Source organism: Canis lupus, chromosome 17, assembly GCF_003254725.2.
Source record: "Canis lupus dingo isolate Sandy chromosome 17, ASM325472v2, whole genome shotgun sequence".
NCBI classification, from domain to species: domain Eukaryota; kingdom Metazoa; phylum Chordata; class Mammalia; order Carnivora; family Canidae; genus Canis; species Canis lupus.
Window position 1 is genome coordinate 34,104,809 of NC_064259.1, and position 21,824 is coordinate 34,126,632.

Consider the following 21,824-nt stretch of genomic DNA (forward strand, 5'->3'; position numbering starts at 1 on the left):
TAAAAAAATAAAAATAAAAATTGAGGCTTAGCATTTGGGTAAAGGACCATCAGGTTAAACCAAAGAATGGATCTTCTGCACAGGAGGTATTTTTCAAAGGGCATCTGCCAGGGTGAAGAGAGCTGCCAGTCATTTCTGTGTACCCCACAGGGCTGAGCACAGCATGGATACTTGTTAGGCAAACACTACTACTATGTGCACACAAAGGATTTAAAAAAACAACTTTTCCTACAGCATTGCCAAAGTTTAATTAATTATCAAGTCTTGTTTTGGAGATGACTCCTTACCCCTCCTAGTAATTCCGTGATTCTTGCCCTTCCTGTAAGTACTATGGAAAGAGGCAGAAACCCAGTTCCAGGAAATGCAGACAGGCTCCTGCTTCTTGAGCTTTCTACCAAGGTATCCCCAAGACAGGCAGAAGAAGAGAACTGCATCCAACAGCTCTAACATGGACTGTTCATGAAGATGTAGCCAGCCTCTATACACTCCCGGGTATCCTGCCAGTATTCCTATACTATCTGAGGATGAGAAGTGCAAGGTCAGGTAAAACCCCAACTAACAGGGGTGCCTGCGTGCATCAGTCCGTTAAGCATCTGACCCTTGATTTTATCTCAGGTCATGGTCTCAGGGTTGTGAGCCCCTGCACTCGGCTCCACACAGGGCACAAAGCCTGCTTAGGATTCTCTCTCTCCCTCTCCTCTGCACACACGCGCGCGCGCGCACACACACACACACACACACACGAGTGCGCGCACGTGCTCTCTCTCCCCAAAATAAATAAATAAATCTTAAAAAACAACAACCAACCAACCAACAGAAACACATTATCTTTCTTGTATCTATGCATCTCTGTATCTTTAGGCAAATGAACACAAACTCAAATTAACTCGAGTTAATGAAGAGAATCAGTTTAATAGTCTTAGAAACCATTAAATGTACATCAATTGATGAACCATAAAAACCGCCACCAACAAGCACTACTATGGCTTCAACCTGATTAGTTATCTTGTATAGATTTAGAAACTTGCTTCAACAAAATTTATTTCCTGAAATAAGCTCAAGTCACAACAAAAATTTCCCATCTCTTCATTAAAATACACTTCTAGAATCCAAACACTTTCAAGATAAAAGCACTGAACAAACTAGAAATAAAATGAAACTTTCTCAATGGTGAAAGACTGAAAGTTTTCCCACTAAGATCAGGAATTAGACAAGGATGTCCACTCTCACATCTATTTAACAATATACTAGAAGCTCTAGCTGGGGTAATTCAGTAAGACAAAGAAATAAAAGGAAGAAAGAAGTAGAATTATCTCTCTTGGCAGATGATATGACCTTACATGTAGAAAACTATAAAGAATCTTCAAAAAACTATTAGAGCTGTTAAGTTCAGCAAGGTTCCAGGATGCAAGATCAATATACAAAAATAAGTTGTTTCTACACACCAGTAAGGAATAATCTGAAAGTGAAATTAAGAAAGCAATTAACAATAGCATCAAAAATAATAAATGCCTAAGAATAAATTAAACCAAAGAAGTACAAACTTCTACACTAGAAATTATAGAACACTGGAAAATATTAAAAACTTCAGTAAATGGAAAGACATAACTGAATTCATGGATCAGAAGATTCAATATTGCTAGGATGGCAGTACTATCCTAATTGATCTACGTTCTCAATAAAAATTCAATGCAATCCCTATCAAAATTCCAACTGTCTTTTTTGCAGAAATGGACAAGCTAATACTAAATTCACATGGAAATGCAAGGGATCCATGAAAGCCAAAACAATCTTGTGAAAGAAGAACTCACACTTCCCGATCTCTAAACTTACTACTAAGTCTTCTCTGTAGTTCTGGCATAACAGATATATAGATCAATAGAAGAGAAGTGAGCATCCATAAATAATCCCATACTTCTATGGTAATCTGATTTTTGACAATTATGCCAATACCACTCAATGGGGGAAAAACAGTCTCTTCAACAAATGGTAGAGGACACTGGATACTGCCTCCAAGAAAGTGAAGTTGGACCCCTATCTTATATCATATACAAAAATTAGCTCAAAATGGATCAGACACCTGAAAGTAAGACCTATTACTATAAAATTTTTAGAAGGAAACATAGGAGTAAATCTTCATGACCTTGAGTTTCCTAGATACAACACTAAAAGCACAAGAGACAAAAGAAAAGATAGGGACTACATCAAAAATTAAAACTTATGTGCCACACATGATACTACTAAGAAAGTAAAAGATGACCCTCAAACTCAGAGAAAATATTTGCAAATCAAGTATCTGTTAAAGATCTGGTATCCAGGGATGCCTGGGTGGCCCAGCAGTTGAGCGCCTGGGTGGCCCAGTGGTTGAGCATCGGCTTTCAGCTCAGGGAGTGATCGGCCAGGAAGAGTTCCACATCGGGCTCCCTGCATGGAGCCTGCTGCTCCCTCTGCCTGTGTCTCTGCCTCTCTCTCTGTTATCTCTCATGAATAAATAAATAAAATCTTAAAAAAAAATCTGGTATCCAGAATACATAAATACGTTTTATAATTCAACAATAAAAAGACAACACATTTTTTTAAACAGGAAAATTATTTGAATAGACATTTGTCCCAAAGGATATATAAAGAATCAAGAAGCACATGAAAATACACTCAATATCATCAGTCATTAAGGAAATGCAAACCAAAATCACAATGAGGGGCGCCTGGCTGGCCTAGTCAGTAGAACATCTGACTCTTGACCTTGGGGTTGTTGGCTCTAGCCCCACTTGTGTGTAGAGATTACTTTTTAAAAAGTCACAACGAAATACTTCAAACCCATTAGGATGGCAATTATTAAAAAAATATATAAAAAATAAGCATTGGGGAGGATGTGGAGAAACTGCTGAAACCCTCATGCATTGCTAGTAGGGATGTTTAATGGTTCAGCGGCTCTGGAAAACAATGTAGCTATTCTTCAAAAAGTTATAGATAGTGTCACCATTACCATCCAGTAATTCCATTCTTAGGCTTATATGCAAGGGAGTGACTTGTACACGAATGTTCACAGCAGCATTGTCCATTTCATCCCCAAAGTGTAAACAACCCAAATATTCATCAACAAAGAAACAGTTGAACAAAATGTGATATATCCACAGAACAGAGTATTATTCAACAACAAATGACTGAAGTATTGATTCATGCTACAACATGGATAAACCTTGAAAACATTACGTTAAGGGAAAGAAGCCAGACACAAAAGGCGACATTTCCATTTATGTGAAATGTTCAGAAAAGGCAAAACTCTAAAGACAGAAAGTAGATTAGCAATTACCAAGGGATAGGTGAGGAGGTGGAATGGGGAGTGACCACTAACAAGTACGGGGTACATGAAAATGCTCTGGAGTTAGAGTGTAGTGATGGTTGCGTGGCTTTGTTTTTGTTTTTAATTTAGTCATGAGGGAGAAGAGAAAGAGGCAGAGACACAGGCAGAGAGAGAAGCAGGCTCTATGCAGTGAGCCTGACACGGGACTCGATCCTGGGTCTCCAGGATCAGGCCCTGGGCTGAAGGCAGCGCTAAACTGCTGAGCCACCCGGGCTGCCCAGCTTTGTGAATATATTAAAATCACAGAATCGTACACTTTGAAATGATCAATTTTATGCTATGTGAATCACATCTCAATTTTTAAAATATGCTGTTAGGACCACCTCATATTTCATTAGTTAATAAAAATCCTCATTCTTGAGTCAACTATTTTCAGGATTCCTCAAACCTGATTTCACATATGGTAGCTTTTCATAAGTTGATCTGATTCTGACTCTGTGCAGGCACGCCCTTCTCAAGACATATGAAAAATCAAATCTAAGTAACATATATATTAGGGGACAATTATACAAAAGAAGGTTGATTCGCGGGTTAAATAACAGGGTTTCCTAGGTGGGTACCTGTACACCTCCATTACTGTGCACATAAAATATGATGAAATTTACCGACTTTCTTCCCATACAAATGATTGGAAACCTATTTATTACAAAAAGTGGAATGCATCTAATGATTTCTTGCATGCTGTAGTGCTCCTATCTCTGCCTTGCTCTGAAGCACATAAAGGTGCATACATTTAAAAGAATGTATTTAAGAAAGACATAAACAAAACAAAGAAGAAAAAGAAAAAAGAAGAAAAAGATGCAAATGTACATATGTTGTTCAACTTCCATCTGATCTTTTAAAAACTAAGTTCACTGGAAGAGTTCCTAAAAGGGATTTCCCTTAAATTATTATAAAACAAATCTTATCAAGAAGAAGTCCATGACCCATTATTCTAACTTACAACTATGATTTATACTATTTATTTCAAAACCTTCCAGATGATAAGAAAACCTGAATAAAAATTAAAGATAAGAAGTTAGGCAGTTTACCTTCAAGCAAACTTTCCAATTCTGTCCTACGAAAAAAAAACAGCCTTTCACTTGAATCTGGAAGCTAAGCCTTATATCTGTTTCATGATTTTGCATTTTTATCTCCAAGTGTTTCATATAAAAGATTGGCTATGGATAAAATAATAAGACAAAATAAACATATGAACAGCTATGGCCACACACACACACACACACACACACACAAACACCCTCTTGTACCTGAGCTCCGGATTTTTTTTTTTAAGATTTTATTTATTTATTCATGAGAGACAGAGAGAGAGAGAGAGAGAGAGAGAGGCAGAGACAATGGGCAGAGGGAGAAGCAGGCTCCTTGTGGTGAACCTGATATAGGACTTGATACTGTAATCCCAGGATCATGACCTCAGCCAAAGGCAGACGCTCAACCACTGAGCCACCCAAGTGTCCCCAGAATTCAGGATTTATAACTCAAATACTACTCTACCCTAAAAACGTGAAATTCTCCTCCCCTCTGTACTGTGGAAAAGGAAAGCATGGAATTCCATCAGAGCTGCAAGATCAAGCTTGTAGCAAACAGTTAAAAAGAAATAAGCAAGTTGACCAAATCACTGTATATTAAATACAGCAAATATACCTGTCAATATTTATGTGTCTTTTCTTTAAAAACAAAATACTTTATAACAGTACATACTCTGTATGTATGTGGCCTCTGCTCTGTCATGGGCAGAATTATAGGATTATTTCAAAACAAATGAAATAATTAAAGTCTAAGAAGAGGAAAGACTACCTAAAACAAAAGTATGTGAACTTCTAATTTCAGTTATAATACAATGCTGCATAAATAAAACAGTATCACTTCTTCAGGTATAAGTGACATACCATTACTTAGGTCCGGTAGGTGAAATCCAAATATTTACTCCCGCAGACTTTCATCCACTAAATGTAAATTATACTTTCACTAAACTTGGTATAGTGTTAAATCAAATGATTCTTATCAAAGCTACCTAAAATTAAGTTATAGCATAAATGTAGGTTATCAAGTTCCAGTCACTAACCAATCAATCAACTGACAAGCTTACACTAATTGTCCAGAGTTTAACTACTTATTGGGAATGTCTGATAAAATGGAAAAATATGGAAATTTAGGTCTAAGAGGGGAATTGCTAAAAGAAAAAAAAAAAAAAGTTAATCACAGAACAGGACAATACAATCATACAATCACACTGGCAGATAACATTTCCTTCGTAAGTCTCTGGAAGGTTCCGCAGCATGAGACAGAGCTGATAGGCCCAGTTCTCTGAGTATAGATGGGTCTGGAAAAGCAGGAAGTAAAACACCACATGAAAAAGCATGCTGAATAAACAGAGAAGTGTAGGTAGCCTTCCCTGACCAAAATGGAACTTTCACAAAACATTCCACGAAAGCGGCACCTGGCTGGTTCAGTCAGTGGAGCATGCAGCTCTTGATCTCAGCGTCATGAGATCAAGCCCTACACTGGGCTTAACGCTTACTTAAAAAAAGACAAAAACAAACATTCCACAAAAGTGTCAACCTATGTTACTTCTTATTCAGCTATGGCACTTCCTAATCTGTACCTCTAAATAATGCAATGATAACTATGAATTACACTTATTTGTATACATGTGAATGGGTATACAACTGTAAGTTCAGCAATTTAAAAACTTTACTGAAATATGAGTTCCCTATACACTGGTCCCAAGCCATCCTTCCTGACAACCAGGGTATCTAAAAGGAATATTTGCTCTTTATTTGACCTATATAAGAAGGGCTCCATAAACCCCAAAGAAAATATTTAGAAATAAATCCTTCACACTTTCTGATGTTATAAAATAAAACAGAAGTACATCAAAGACTATTGAACTAAAAGTCTGGAAACCAGGTTTCTGGGGCCTGACCTGACACTACAGCAGACCAACTGTCCGAGTTCACCTAAGATGAAGGGATTTCCCGTGTTTTCAGTGCTAAAACAAAGAAAGTCCCAGGCAAATCAGGATGATAGCTAAATTACAAGCCACTGGGAGCATACTTCCCTAGCTGCTGACATATGGATAAGATAAAGGGCAAAGGAAGGGGGCACAATAGCCCAGTGGTTTCCAGGGCCATTTAGTTCTAATTTACTATGACCCTATGAAATATTTACACATTTGTTTGGATTGTATATTGCATACTATAAGTGAATGTATGATCTTATGTAGGATCAGAGAGCTCTGGAAATATTTTGTGAAGCTATATGTTAAGTTTGGAGTTATAGAAGCTTAATAGTGAAGCATAACTAGGAGGTTTCAGGTTTTTGTTTTTGTTTTTTTTCCATTTCTATAGCAAAGAGGAGAAATAAGTTGCTTTTAGAAAATATCAAACCATAAAAGGTAATCCAACCTTTTATCCAACACCAATCCAATCCAACACCAATATCCAATGTAATATAATAACCCCATCTTTCCCACCTCCCAGGTCACAGGAGACCCAGGCAAGACATCTGGACAAAAAATTTAAAAATAGAATGTTACTTTGACTCACTGACAGCCACTGTGAAAGAATATATTTCTACATTTTTAAGAAAGTAAGAATTCACAAATATGTGGTTATAAGTAACTGCGAAACCCAAGAGCAAAGCAAATGCAAATGCAAATGCGAGTTTCAACTAGCAACCTATGATAACAACAGAGCCATAAAAGAAAAGGATAAATAAGGCCTTGAATGTTAAGAGTATGTTTACTTTTAAATGTATTCTGTGGGAATCTCTGGTTGGCTCAGCAGTTTAGTGCCTGCCTTTGGCCCAGGGTGTGGTCCTGGGGTCCCGAGATCGAGTCCCACAGCAGGCTCCCTGCATGGGGCCTGCTTCTCCCCCTGCCTGTGTCTCTGCCTCTCTCATGAATAAATAAATAAAATCTTTTAAAAAATGTATTCTGTAATTTGTATCTTTAATCTGAAAAAATACCATTTTAGAGGATACAAGGCAAATTATATGTAAGATTAAGTCACAATCTCACATGTGGTAAAATCAACAAATGTTTGGCCATCCTCTTTCCTCACTGTGCATCCTAATGATTTACTAGAACTCATATAGATCCTAATGAAAAGTATTTGTGCCATGAAGGTGGAGTTATGAGAAATGTCTAAAAGCATAACTAAAGAAGTCTAGGGATGCCTGGGTGTCTCAGTCTTTCAAGTATCCAATTTTTTATTTTGGCTCAGGTCATGATCTCAGGGTCATGAGATTGAGCCCTGTGTTGGACTCCGTGCTGGGTGTGGAGCCTGCTTAAGATTCTCTCTCTCCCTCTGCCTCTCCTCTGCTCGTTTTCTCTCCCCCTAACGTCCAAAAAAAAAAAAAAAGTCCTACCAAGTGATTTCTTCAAGGCAGGCAGATTCAGGGAAAGTTGTAAGAAAAATGCCTCTGTTCCTAGAAAATGACAACATCCACGATGTATTTTTTTAGCTCATGAATAAACTATCTCTCATCATCATTCTTAGTAAATGGGTAGCTGAGCTGTCATTAGAATTAGTCATTAGAAGTCCTTAGTCTGGCATCACCAATGAGAGATTTCTTGTTATTAAGGGCAGCCTCAAAGTCTGTGTGTGTGTTCACGTGCGTAGCTCCACAGGTACACATTTGGCTGTGTGCTTCTCCTTGCCTCTTCACACAGAAATTTCTTCTCCTGAATCAGTCAACAATAGCCTGTGCCCAAATATGTCACAGATATTGTCACAGATATGAAGGTGTGTGCAAGAAAAGTGGATCTCAGCCCTCAAGATAGTTAGAAACTATTTGGGGACATAAGACATATTCCCATGAAGCCTTCCCAATGCCAGCAGAATGGATGGTTATCATATTTTTATTAATAATATGGGGATGCTAACATCTGCATCTTATTTGCATGAATCACAAAGCCTTAAACAAAACAGGTAGGAAAAAATAAATCCATGCCATTTATTTCAAATATAGTAAAATACAATAAATATACAATAAATAACAATTTATTTTGAGTATATAAGTAGCATACTGGTGTGCAGGAGTAAAAAAGATAGGTGAGATTCTTTTAATGGCCAAAATATTACATAAATTCAGAATTTAAGGAAAAGGGACAGTCTTGCTATTATTGCAATGGCAATGGCAAAAAAGTATGGTTTCTCGAGCCTTTTTCTCAAACCCCAGACATGTGTTAAGAATAAGCTGCTGGGTGGGCACCTGGATAGCTGAGTCCATTAAGCTTCTGACTCTTGGTTTCAGCTCAGGTCCTGATCAGGGCTCAGGTTGTGAGAGGCTCCAGGCTCAGCTCAGAGTCTGCTTAAGATTCTCTCTCTCTCTCTCCCTCTCCTTTGGCCCCTCCCCCACCCACTCATGCACACGTGTGCATGCGCTCTCTTTCTCTCTCGAATAAATACATAAATCTTTTTCTAAACTACATAAATCTTTAAAAAATAATAGTAAGCTGCTGTACTAGGTAGGTAGATTTCTAGATATCCAGGTTTCGGCCCGAAGTCCTCCACAGACATACTTATACTACCTGTACTAATTGAGGTCCGAACTAGATGATGGCTAATACTCTTCTAATGAACATTTCTATTCTTTGATAAATACATCCAGGTCCTATTCCCTCTCCACCCGCCTTCTCCACTCCCATAAACTATAGTGTACAACGTTAAAGTATTTGTGAATCTATGACTTTAATTTTTCTGTTTATATATTGACCTCTTTATGGCAACTGGTTAACAAAGCAAAATCTTAATTCATACTGCTAAAACTTAGCATTAAATAGTCATCAGTTTTATATTTTCTAGTCCTAATAATCTACCCATATTAATGTGGCATATTGTTCAAAATTGTACAAAAGTTTTGGTGTAGCTACAATTCAAAATGGTGAAACTCAGATCAAATAATTATGTATTCATTGTTTTTAGCTGGCTTAAAAATTGGCTTAGCTACATAGCAACCAAGAGTAAGGAAATATTTAATTTCTCTTTTTATGATAATCCAGTGACAACATCTAAGTATGACTTTGGTATAAAAAGGCTACACAAACATCCTTTCAACCAGAAAGTCTTATTAAACCCACGGAAAAAAATTAAGAGAAGAAGATAAATATGGGTTGTAGTATCAAACTTTCTATTATCGTTTTTATGTTGGAAATATTCTTGTTTGGACATCTGAATGTTAGGACAATTATCACCTAGTAACAGCAGTGGATTCAAGTAAAATGAACTCCAATAAAATGCTACACAATAAAAGCTCTCCTTGTTCTGAAATACCCTGTTGAGTCATTTCAGTAAATAGATAAAAGAAATCCAAAATGGAAAAAAGGAAACATGCTCAAGTTTCCATGAAGCTGTATATGCTAAGGTGAATAATTGAAACAAAAATAAATCAGGGAATTGAGAAATATGTTGAAAAGTTGTTCAAATACTACCCTTGCTTGCATCTAGCTCCATTATACAGTTTAAAATTTGGCCAAATTCTTAAAGTATTTGTTAAACAGTTCCTGCATGTGACATATGTTTCCAGGATACTTCTGACATTGATATGAGAGATTATAAAACATTTAGAAATGAAAATGTTACTCTCCAACAAAAAACACTGCAACTTCCAAGCTTCTTCTGAATTCATAAAATGGAAAAACATTTGGAAAATAGTACCTTTCAGTTTCAAAATGTTCAAATAATATACTTTAAAACAAACACAGAAAGTGTAATTGTTCAAGGCGGAGACAAGCCTAAATAAAATAAGATGCTAAAATTTATTCTAGGAGTTATTACTTTTCCTTTGAAGCCTCAATCCTATTTACTCCATTATAAATAAATTTTTTTATCCCTTCAGCTGGGAAGGATAATTTTTACCCTACCAACATGATGACAGTACCACTGCAGTGCTCACCCAGCAAGAAACGCATGATGAATAGGAAGTAGCATCAATTCTTTCTATCAAATGAAGTGTATGCAAGAATCGATTTGCAATGCGTTAATTTAAGAACTCAGCAGAGAGGCTTCTACTATATCTGGCTGATCTAAACTTGAGCTCATGATAACACTGCACAAAGCTATGGTAGATAAAAGTGATAGGTAATGCCAATAGAACAATCCCACTGACAACACAAACTCCTCCAAGAATTCTTCCAGGCATGGTGATAGGATACATATCTCCATAGCCAACTGTAGTCATAGAGATAATCACCCACCAGCAGGCAGCAGGGATGCTGGCGAAGTCCTTGTTGGATGTTTCCAGGTCCAACCCATGTTCAAGAAGCTGGGAAAGTGCACTAAAGATTGCCATGGCAACACAAATGAAGACGAGTAACATAACCATCTCTCGGTAACATCGTTTGAGAGTCAAACCAAGTGTCTGGAGACCAATGAAGTGACGGGCAAGTTTAATCACCCAAAAAATCCTCATCATTCTAAGCACCCTCAAGGTGACTCCAGCCCTCTGGAGTTGAGAGTTCTCGCCCGTAAATACTGTCATTAACACGGAGATGTAATACGGTGTGATTGCCAGTAAATCAATGATGTTCAGGGGTCTCTTGACAAACTCACACTTGTTTTTGGAGACGATGAACCTCACGATGCACTCTGCAGTGAACCAACCTATGCAGATAGCTTCAATGATCCTGTCAAGAGAACAAAAGAATTGATCATTTTATTTTTAAGCATTTTAACAGCTCTTCGATATCTTCAGATAGTACTGACAAACTACTTAAGCTACTTTTTCCAGAAAACATAAAGAACAGACAGCATTACCAACATCATCAGACCCACCAGGACACAACAGAGCAACAAGTAATACAATTCAAACGAAAATTGATCTTAATAAAGTTTCTATTTATATTACTGCATGTAATACCACTAAGTATTTTTTTTTGCTTGTCACTAATCCTTTAAAAAATTGATCTCTGGGGCACCTGGGTTGCTCAGTGGTTGAGTGTCTGCCTTTTAGCTCAGGTTGTGATCCCGGAGTCCTGAGACCCAGTCCCGCGTCGGGCTCCCCATGGGGAGCCTGCTTCTGCCTCTGCCTATGTCTCTGCCTTTCTGTGTGTCTCATGAATAGGTAATTAAAATCTTTAAAAAAAAAAAAAAAAAGATCTCTTATTTGGTGTTTTAAAATTACTTATATGAGGATCCCTGGGTGGCGCAGCGGTTTGGCGCCTGCCTTTGGCCCAGGGCGCGATCCTGGAGACCCGGGATCAAATCCCACATCGGGCTCCCGGTGCATGGAGCCTGCTTCTCCCTCTGCCTGTGTCTCTGTGCCTCTCTCTTTCTCTGTGACTATCATAAATAAAAAAAATAAAAAATAAAAAAATTACTTATATGCAGCTAGCCACAACATGAAATGTTACTTATTCTATGAGGACAGTGGTTCTCAACTGTGATGCCAGTTATGAGATGGGTCAGAATGATTTTGTTTCTACAGAGAGTGGACTTACCCAAGTTTTTGCTGATTTATTATTTATTGGTAAATAAGAATGAACTCAAGAGCATTTCCTAAAATGTTACTTGGCTTTCTTTTCCTGTAGGCTTATGTGGGAAACACTGAAGTTGAGCTACTTTTTTTGGTCTTGCAGGAGTGCCAATGACCTTACCAGGACAGCACCAGGTTATGACCATCCTTATCACAAAGGTCACCGTGGAAAGAAGGCTGAGGATTCCTACACTGGGGCAAAGCAATCTCTAGATTCTTCCCAAACACCTAACTAGTTTGTTTGTTTTCCATAGCTATTTTTATGCAACATGTATTTTAAAATATAAGGCCACATTTTACCTAAAGCAGTATTTACCAACCTTTCCGCATCACAGCACGCATTGAAAATAATAATATTTATATAGCACACTGGCAGCAAGGGGTAGTATTCTTGAAGTAGAAGACACCAGCCTGGGGGGCTCTGGCTACCCTGGCCCTTGCCTGCACTCCTCAAGGCTGAGGAAATTAAATCTCAGCACACTGTTTTAGAAGCCTTGATCCAGAGAGAGAGGTAATTCTGAGGTTTTTTTTTTTTTTTTAATTTTTTTTTATTTATTTATGATAGTCACAGAGAGAGAGAGAGAGGCGCAGAGACACAGGCAGAGGGAGAAGCAGGCTCCATGCACCGGGAGCCCGACGTGGGATTCGATCCTGGGTCTCCAGGATCGCGCCCTGGGCCAAAGGCAGGCGCTTAACCGCTGCGCCACCCAGGGATCCCAATTCTGAGGTATTTTTAATCGAATTACATTTTGAAACTCTAACTAAAAGTTGTAATTGTTATCCCATCATTCATTTTTCTCCACATAATTCTTTCCCACCACTTATCTAGACCCAAACATCAGAAGTACAATGAAGAGACAAGAAATTGGAGTAGGTGGGATGCAAGGGGCCCCTGCCTTGAGGCAACGTTTTGAAAAGAATTAATGTGCAGTCCACAAATCACAAGTTGCATTGGAAGTTACTCGGGAAAATGAATAAATGAAATGAACCATGTTCACCTATCCTAGAGCTGGCAGGGCTGTAAAGGTTAACTGTACTTATTTATTGAATAGGTAATACATTCACATGGTTTAAACTTAAAAGATGAAAATAGAGAGTATAAGAAGATAATTCTCACTTTTGCCCCATTCCCCATTACTGGAACCCAATCCCTTCAGAGGCTCTAGGGGAGAATCCACTCCTTGCCTCTTGCAGCTTCTGGGGCCTGTGGGCATTCTTTGGCTTGTAGCTGTATCTCACTTCAGTCTCTGCCTCTTCCTCCTCTGTCATGGTGTCAAATCCCTCTGCTTCCTTCTTGTGAGGATACATATGATAGGGCCCACTGGGCTAATCCAGGATAACCCTCCATCTCAAGATCCTTAATTTAATCATATCTGCAAAAACTCTTCCGCATATAAGTAACACCTGCCGGTTCCAGGGATTAGGACCTGATATGTTTGCGGAAAAGTAGGGAGTGTTTTTCAATCTACCATACCAAGTCAGCAAATAAAGTCACAGCTTCCCCCACTGTTTCTCTACTGCATATTCTGCTGCTCCATGGATTGCATTCCCCTGTGGTTGGCAGTAGCTGCCCTGTCCCCACCAGGCCATCAGTAAAAGCTGCTGCAATGATGGCCTCTTTGAACCTGGCGGCTTAGAAAAGTGGGAGAGTAAAGAAACTTGGCAGATCTAAGAGAAGAGGAAGCTGCATTTTTTTCAATATACAGTTTTAACAAATAAAATACCACATATAACACTTCTCCTTGGTAATGCTCATCAAATAGTCCATAGGTCCCCCCATATTTCCAGCCCTCTCTACAGTGAGGCAGGGTCATATGATCAGTTTGGACCAATGAACCATGAGCAAAATGACTCTATTGCTTCTGGATGAAAGCACTTAAGAGTGAAGGCTAATTCTCTTCCCTGCCATGGCAACCTGGAAGACATGTATCCTAAATGGATACAAGATGGCTGGGGCTGCTATCCACCCAAGCCTCTGAGTGTCTGTATGGAAAAAGAAACATTCTCCATCCTGACTCATATCGGATAGGATACATGAGCAACATATAGATCTTTGTTGTTCTAAGCCGCTGAGATCTTTAAACTGGTTGCCATCCTAGGTAATAAACTGGTAAATATAGTAAGCAGTAAGATATACACACAAAGCAATTGCAGCAGCACACAGTAGTGATGGTCATCATTTTCTTAAGATTGGCTGTGGGTTAAATGCACCAGTTGTCCAGCAAGAGTACTGCATCTCTTCCCCGGCCAGATAGGAGCAAGAGTGCTGCATCTGATGCCCAAAGCCTGCCACTCTCCTGCTCTGAAGGGGCCTATCAGGCAGCAGACTCACATTGATCTTATAAGGGCTCTCCCAGCAATATAACTCGAAGATTCTATTAAATTAAGAAGAGCAAAATTTCTAATGGTGCCAAAAATATCAGAAAATGTTCTAATTATTTCCACCAGCAGCCAAAGCTGTTCAGATTAAAAAGGAGGAAATCCAAATGGTAGAATAATCCCTCAGTAAGGGAATTTCAAAGAGGTAAACTCCTCTGTAATTAGGCCCTCTGGGCTCTTCCTGCCCACCCCCCAAATCAGATGCAGTTTATCTAGAATTCCATGCCAAAGGGATGAATCAGTGAGACACCCCAGGCATCCCTCCTTCACCTAGGACTATGCCAAGGCAGTCTCCAACAACAAACACGATGAAGCCTGCCAAAACGCCCCATGTTTCCAAATGGCACTCTCGCCAAAGCCACCACCACCAACTGCTGGAAAACAGTACTGTTTTACTGAGTGCGATAGCCAACAATCGGGTACTCCCAAAGGTTACTTCTATAAAAAACAAACAGGAAAAAAAACCTAAAGAAGATACTAAGAACACCATATTCCTTAGAAGCCCATTCTGATTTCTTTTGAGGCCCAAACACAGAAGCTCATGAACTAATGGCTAATAAAAATAGTTACCACTTATCTAAGCCTTTCCCTCGGGCACTGTGCTAAACACTTTATAGACATCACTTCATTTAATCCTTTTCTAGAAAAGGAAAGTGAATGAAGTGTGTAGTTCCCCTAATATCCCCATTCTCCACATGATGGAACTGAGGCTAAAAAGTTAAACATCTGGGATCCCTGGGGTGGCGCAGCGGTTTGGCGCCTGCCTTTGGTCCACGGCGCGATCCTGGAGATCCGGGATCGAATCCCACGTCGGGCTCCCGGTGCATGGAGCCTGCTTCTCCCTCTGCCTGTGTCTCTGCCCCTCTCCCTCTCTCACTGTGTGCCTATCATAAATAAATTTAAAAAAAAAATAAAAAAAAATAAAATAAATAAAATAAAAAGTTAAACATCTTTCCCAAGGTCACACAACTAAGAGATCGCAGTGGCACGTGTACCGAAACACACATCTCTTAGGCTTTGAAGCTCTATGGAACTTCTGAAAATACAAAAGATTTTTATGGCAATGTTCGCTGTGAATGTTAAATGATAGATGTCAATCTTTTGGTCTCCATGGTTTATGTGATAGAGCAGCATTTTTCAAACTGTCAGTTCTTAACCCATTAGTGGATCAAAATTGACTTTTTTTCCCCCAGAAATTGAATAGAAAATATCAGAGTGCAAGTATAGTCCTATGAAACTTTCATTTCAGTTACATGTAATTTACGTTAATTCACAGTGTAAAACGTGTTCCTTCCTGTAGGTACTGGAGGACCACCACAATTGCTGGCTACCAGCAGTCACTTAACTGATCCCTCAGGATAGAAGGCCCATTCAGGAAGGACTCAGAGTTTTACAGAAGCACCAAAAAGGGAGCAAGTGCCTTTAAGCACTAACCAGTTCTACCCCTCGCCCTCCCACCCAGCCAAATGCTAGACAAAACAGAAGAGGCCATTAACTACGCTGTGTGAGGTAAAGACTAGTCTACCTCTGTGTACTATCTTCTCAACTTTTTTCACCAACGTTTTATTATGAAAAATTTCAAACATGGAGCAAATTCATTTATATTTTAAATTTTTTTTTTAAGATTTTATTTATTTATTCCTGAGAGACACACACAGAGAGAGAGGCAGAGACACAGGCAGAGGGAGAAGCAGGCTCCATGCAGGGAACCCGATATGGGACTTGATCCCGGGACTCCAGGATCACGCCCTGGGCTGAAGGCAGGCACCAAACCACTGAGCCACCCAGAGATCCCTCATTTATATTTTAAATATACTTGTTTATCACCTATTCACTTCTCTACCCATCTATTTTCTTTTGTCTCTACCCATCTATTAATCTTTTTTATGAAGAGGGAAATTCACTTCCATCTAAAAACTTCATAGTGCATTTCATTAACTACAGTTCAATACTTGTTTCATTTTTTTCTTTTTCTTTCTTTAAAAAAGATTTTATTTATTTATTTTAGAAAAAGAAAGAGGGTAAGAGTGCGCATGCGCATTGTGGGGGAGAGGGAGTGGGGTGGAGCCCAACACAGGGCTCAATCCCACCACCCTGAGATCATGACCTGAGTCGAAAACAAGAGTCCAATGCTTAATGGATTGAGCCACCCAGGTGCCCCATTTGTCTTTTTTTAAGAGCAAAGTGCACTTCCCTCTAGAAACTTCAAAGTGCATATCATTAACTAGTGTTCAATATTTGTTTCTCTCTCTTTTAAGATTTTATTTATTCAGGAGAGACACAGAGAGTGAGGCAGAGACATACACAGAGGGAGAAGCAGGCTCCTTGCAGGGAGCCTGATGCGGAACTCGATCCTAAGACCCTGGGATCACAACCTGAGCCGAAGGCAGATGCTCAACCACTGAGCCACCCAGATGTCCCTCATTTTTTCTTTTGATGCAAACTTCACATGCAATGAAATATACAATTTTTTTTTTTTTTTTTTTTTTTAATGATAGTCACAGAGAGAGAGAGGCAGAGACACAGGCAGAGGGAGAAGCAGGCTCCATGCACCGGGAGCCCGACGTGGGATTCGATCCCGGGTCTCCAGGATCGCGCCCTGGGCCAAAGGCAGGCGCCAAACCGCTGCGCCACCCAGGGATCCTGAAATATACAAATCTTAAGTGTGCATTCACTGAGTTTTGACAAAGACATAACCGCTATCATTTAAACTCCTTTTTTTTTTTCATTTAAACTCCTATTAAGATATACAGCGTTCACATCACCCCAGGAATTTCCAAGTCTTATTTTTGTTATTGCCTTCTCTCACTTCCCAGATCCATTAGACACTTAGCAAGTGCTCAAGATGTTTGTCCAGTACAATGTAAATGACTTTGGTAGAATTCAAGGGCCCACGATGGCCACTCCACAGCCACAAGAAGCCTTTTGGTTCTTTGGGACCTCAAGGGATAACTGGAAGCATGCCATTAAAATTGTGTTGAATTCAATTGGATCCTTTTCTTATACCATATACAAAAATTAACTCAAAATGGATTACAGACTTCAAACTACAAAATTCCTAGAAGAAAACATAGGGAAAAAACTTCATAACATTGGACTTGGCTCTGATTTCTTGGATATGACACCAAAACCACAGACACCAAAAGCAAAAACAGACAAATGAGATTTAGAAAAAGGGGAAAAACTTAAACACTTTTGTGCATTAAAGGACACAATCTCTAAGCAGAGTGAGAAAGGCAATCTACAGGGGTACCTGGGTAGCCCAGTTGGTTGATCTACACTCTTGGCTTTGATTTTGGTCTGATCTCAAGATCGTGAGCTCAAGCCCCACACTGGACTGTGGGCTAAGCACAGAGTCAGCTTGGGTTTCTCTCTCCCCCTCCCTGTGCCCCATCCCACCCCCACCCCCACACATGTGCACTCTCTCTCTCTCTCTCAAATAAATAAGTAAATCATTCGAAAGAAAAGGCAATCTACAGAATGGGGGAAGTTATTTGCAAAGTTATTAGACATAATAAAGGGTCAACATCCAGGAAATATGAAGAATTCCTAAAACTCGACGACAAAAAAAATCAATCAAACAATTAGCAAAGGGTTTGATAGACATTTATCAAAAATGATATATGATGGCCAACAAACATATGAAAAGATGCTCAACATCACTAATCATCTGAGAAATGCAAATCAAAACCATGAGGGGGTATCCTCACATCCATTAGGATGACTACTATTTTTTTTTTTTTTTAGGATGACTACTATTAAAAAAAAAAACTGACAAGTGTTGGTGGGGATATGGTAAAATTAGACCCTTTGGGCATTGCTGGTGGGATTACAAAATGGTGCAGCAGCTAAGGATATCATTGGGGGGATCCTCAAAAAATTAAAAATAGAACTGATCATATAGTAATATGATTCAGCAATCTTGCTTCAGGGTACATATCCAAAGAATTGAAAGCAGAGTCTGGAAGCAGTATTTGCACACCTGTGTTCATAGCAGCACTATTCACAATAGCCAAGAAATGGAAGCAATCTGAATGTCCATCAACAATGAACAGATAAACAAATGTAGTATATACATACAATGGAGTATTATTCAGGAATACAAAGGAAAGAAATCTGTCATATGCTACAAAATGGATGAACCTTGAGGATATTATGCTAAGTGAAATAATCTAGCCACAAAAAGACAAATACTGTATGGTTTCCTTTTATCTCTTATATCTCACTTTTATGAGATAACCTAAAGTAGTCAAATTCATAGAAAAAGAAAGTAGAATGGTATTCACCAGGGGCTAGCAGGGGAGGAGAAAGAGGAGTTGTTTAATAGGCAGAGAGTTTCAGATTCGCAGGATGAAAATGTTCTGGAAATCCATTTCATAACAATGTGAATATTCCTATAACATTACTGAAATATACATTTAAAAATGGTTAAAATGGGAGGCACCTATGTGTCACAGTCAATGAACATCAGGCTCTTGGTGGCTCCGGTCATGATCTCTGGGTCTGGGATCCAGCCCTCGGTTGGGCTGTATGCTCAGCGCAGGGTCTGCTTGCAATTCTCTCTCCCTCTCCTTCTGCCCCTTCCCTCATGTTCTCTCTCTAAGATAAGTAAGTCTTTAAAAATATTTTTAAATGGTTAAAATGGTAAATTTTAAGGTTTTTAAAAATATCAGAATAATAATTTAAAAATAATAATAAGGCTGTGGTGGGATTCAAACTCATCAGAAACTGGAGCCTTAATTCAGAGCCTTGGACCACTGGGCCATCCTGGCACAAGGGGAAAAAAATGGTACTGACACTGTCATTAATTAACTTAGTGACATATTCTGCTTTACTTCAAAAGGATTTAAGGTTGATTGTTCTTGGTATTTGCACCAAGCAGAACCTGATTCAAATTTGAAACAGGGACAATTAGGAAAATAAAAATATAAAAACACCCAAAGACTGAGTATTTTTACTAGATAGTTGACCTGATGAAGCTAAATGAACTACAAAAACATACAACAGAACAGAGAACCACCTGAAATAGTTATTATAAACATGTTATAAATTTTATACACATATACACTTATGTAATTATAACAATACTATATTAAAAATAAGTACAATATCACAATTTATAAGAATGTAACATAAGGGCACCTGGGTAGGTCAGTCGATTAAGGGTCCAACTCTTGATTTTGGCTTAGGTCATGATCTCAGGATCAAAGATGGAGCCCCATGTGGGGCTCCATACTGGGCCTGGAGCCTACTTAAGATTCTCCCTTTCCGGGGATCCCTGGGTGGCGCAGCGGTTTAGCGCTTGCCTTTGGCCCAGGGCATGATCCTGGAGACCCGGGATCAAATCCCACATCGGGCTCCCAGTGCATGGAGTCTGCTTCTCCCTCTGCCTGTGTCTCTGCCCCTCTCTCTCTCTCTCTCTCTGTGACTATCATAAATAAATAAATAAATAAATAAATAAATAAATAAACTTAAAAATTTTAAAAAAAAAGATTCTCCCTTTCCTCTGCCTTCCTACCCCCCTCCTTCTCTAAAAGTTTTTTTAATAATAATAAAATAAAATAAAATGAAAAAGAATATGACATAAGAAAATGCTATATTAACTCAAATCCCAATAACTATTTCCTATTAAATTATCTTTAAAATTTGTTTTCTATTTCTTCCAGTATTATTGCAATATGATAGATATATAACATTGTATTAGTTTTAGATATACAACACAACTATTTGGTATAGTATATACTATGAAATGACTGCCACAATAGTTAACATCCACTACTTCACATAGTTACAAATGTTTTTTCTTGTGATAAGAACTTTAAGATCTACTCTAGTAGCAACTTTCAAATATATAATATTGTTGACTATAATCACAATGCACTACACCCCCACAGAGTTATTGATCTTGTAACTGCAAGTTTGTATCTTTTGACACCTTCACCCACATTTCTCCCACCCCTGAGCTCCTCCTCTGGCAACCATCAAACTGTCCTATGAGTTTGGTTCTTTTTAGATTCCACATATAAGTAAGATTATACAGTATTTATCTTTCTTTGTCTGACCTATTGCACTTAGTAAAATGCCCTCAAGGTCCATTCATGTTGTCACAAATGGCAAATTCCCTTCTATTTGCGGATGAGTAATATTCCATAATATATATGCCACATTTTCTTTACTACTCATTGTCAATGAACACTTACATGGCTTCCAAGTCTCGATTATTGTAAATAATAGCTTCAAATTATCTTTAAATTGAAATAGGATTTTAAAAATCAACTTTATTGTCTTGGTGGGGAAAGAAGAAATATAAATTCCTTAAAGACAAATGTGTGTGTGTGTGTGTGTGTGTGTGTGTGTAAAGATAATAGGCTGTGATCATTTTTTACCCAAAATAAAGATATTATGTCCTTCTTTTGCACATCAAACTAGTAACTCACTGCAGAACTTTGAATAAGATATTTAATCTCTCCTCCTGAATTGTCTTCATTGGTTAAATGGTGACAATAATAATAGAACCTATCTCTCAAGTGGTCGCAAGAATTAAATGAAATAATATAAAATAACAGTAAGTACTGGACAGATTGTGGCTATAATTACTGTTACAAACCATCTCTGGGCTCACGGTCCTACTTTTACACTAAAAGAAGTTCAGTTTAGTGCCTTCCTGAGTAGAAAGAGAAAGCAAGGATGAATGTTCTAGCCTTTCATTCTTTCTTCTTTCACGAATTCTGCCTATATTCTTATACACTGCTGGTTGCAGCATAAATTGGTAAAACCTTTTAAAAGAGTAATTGTTAGGATATATCAAGCTTAATGCTGCACAGGAGACCCAGCCATCCACTGCAAGAATATATCCCACACACTTACCCTCATATCGACACAAGAACTGTAGAGTGAGACCCACTGTTTGTAATAGGCAAGGATAAAAAAAGATACAGAAATGTCTATGCACAGGAGATTGATTATATAAATATTTCCCAAAGTTATTAGGTTGAATCATATGAAATTGATATCGGCAACATTATGACTCTACCTTATACTATGTAGGCAAGGAAAGGAATAAGGTGCATTCCTGTATTTTGATGGGAAACATTCAGACATACAGCTGCAGAACGGTACACAAAATATGTTATAATGGTATGAATGTGCACACACAATGTTTGGGAAGGATACTCAAGAAACTGTTAACACCACTTGCTACTCCTAGGGAGAGAGCCTAGGAGCCTGATGCAGAATGGAAACTCACTTTTTACTTCATTCCCTTTCGTGCTGTTAAATGCTTTACCATGTGCATACATTATTTTTCTAATTTAATAACAAATTTAAGAAAAAGTAAAATGCATGCCCAAATAGAAGAGCAATCACCATGATGGAGTTGTCAGCAGCTTGAGTCAGCCAGCACAACCCCAGGAATGCCACAAAAGGAAAAGTCACATTCTTCCTACCCTAAGCTTTCAGGCCTAAATGTACAAGGCATTTCCAACCACAATTCTATCAGGCACATACAGTATAAAAATACATAGGTAATAAAAATTTCCAACACACTGCACATCAATGTCACCACTTTACCTAAAGTGTCTTTTATGTCCTTACAAGAGTTTTC

General features: G+C 38.5%; 1 protein-coding gene across 5 annotated transcripts in view; it reads right to left on the bottom strand.

The window, feature by feature from the left end:
* Nucleotides 1-21,824, bottom strand: part of KCNG3 (potassium voltage-gated channel modifier subfamily G member 3) — an 84,972-nt gene that overhangs the window by 29,271 nt on the left and 33,877 nt on the right. For 3 of the 5 annotated variants that reach the window (XM_049095490.1, XM_049095488.1, XM_049095487.1), the window contains exon 2: nucleotides 10,921-10,994. In XM_049095490.1, the coding sequence (XP_048951447.1) occupies nucleotides 10,921-10,994 (74 nt within the window). Of the gene's footprint in view, nucleotides 1-887; nucleotides 10,995-21,824 lie in introns of those variants that run through there. The other 2 variants (XM_025454048.3, XM_025454049.3) reach the window with 1 other exon arrangement.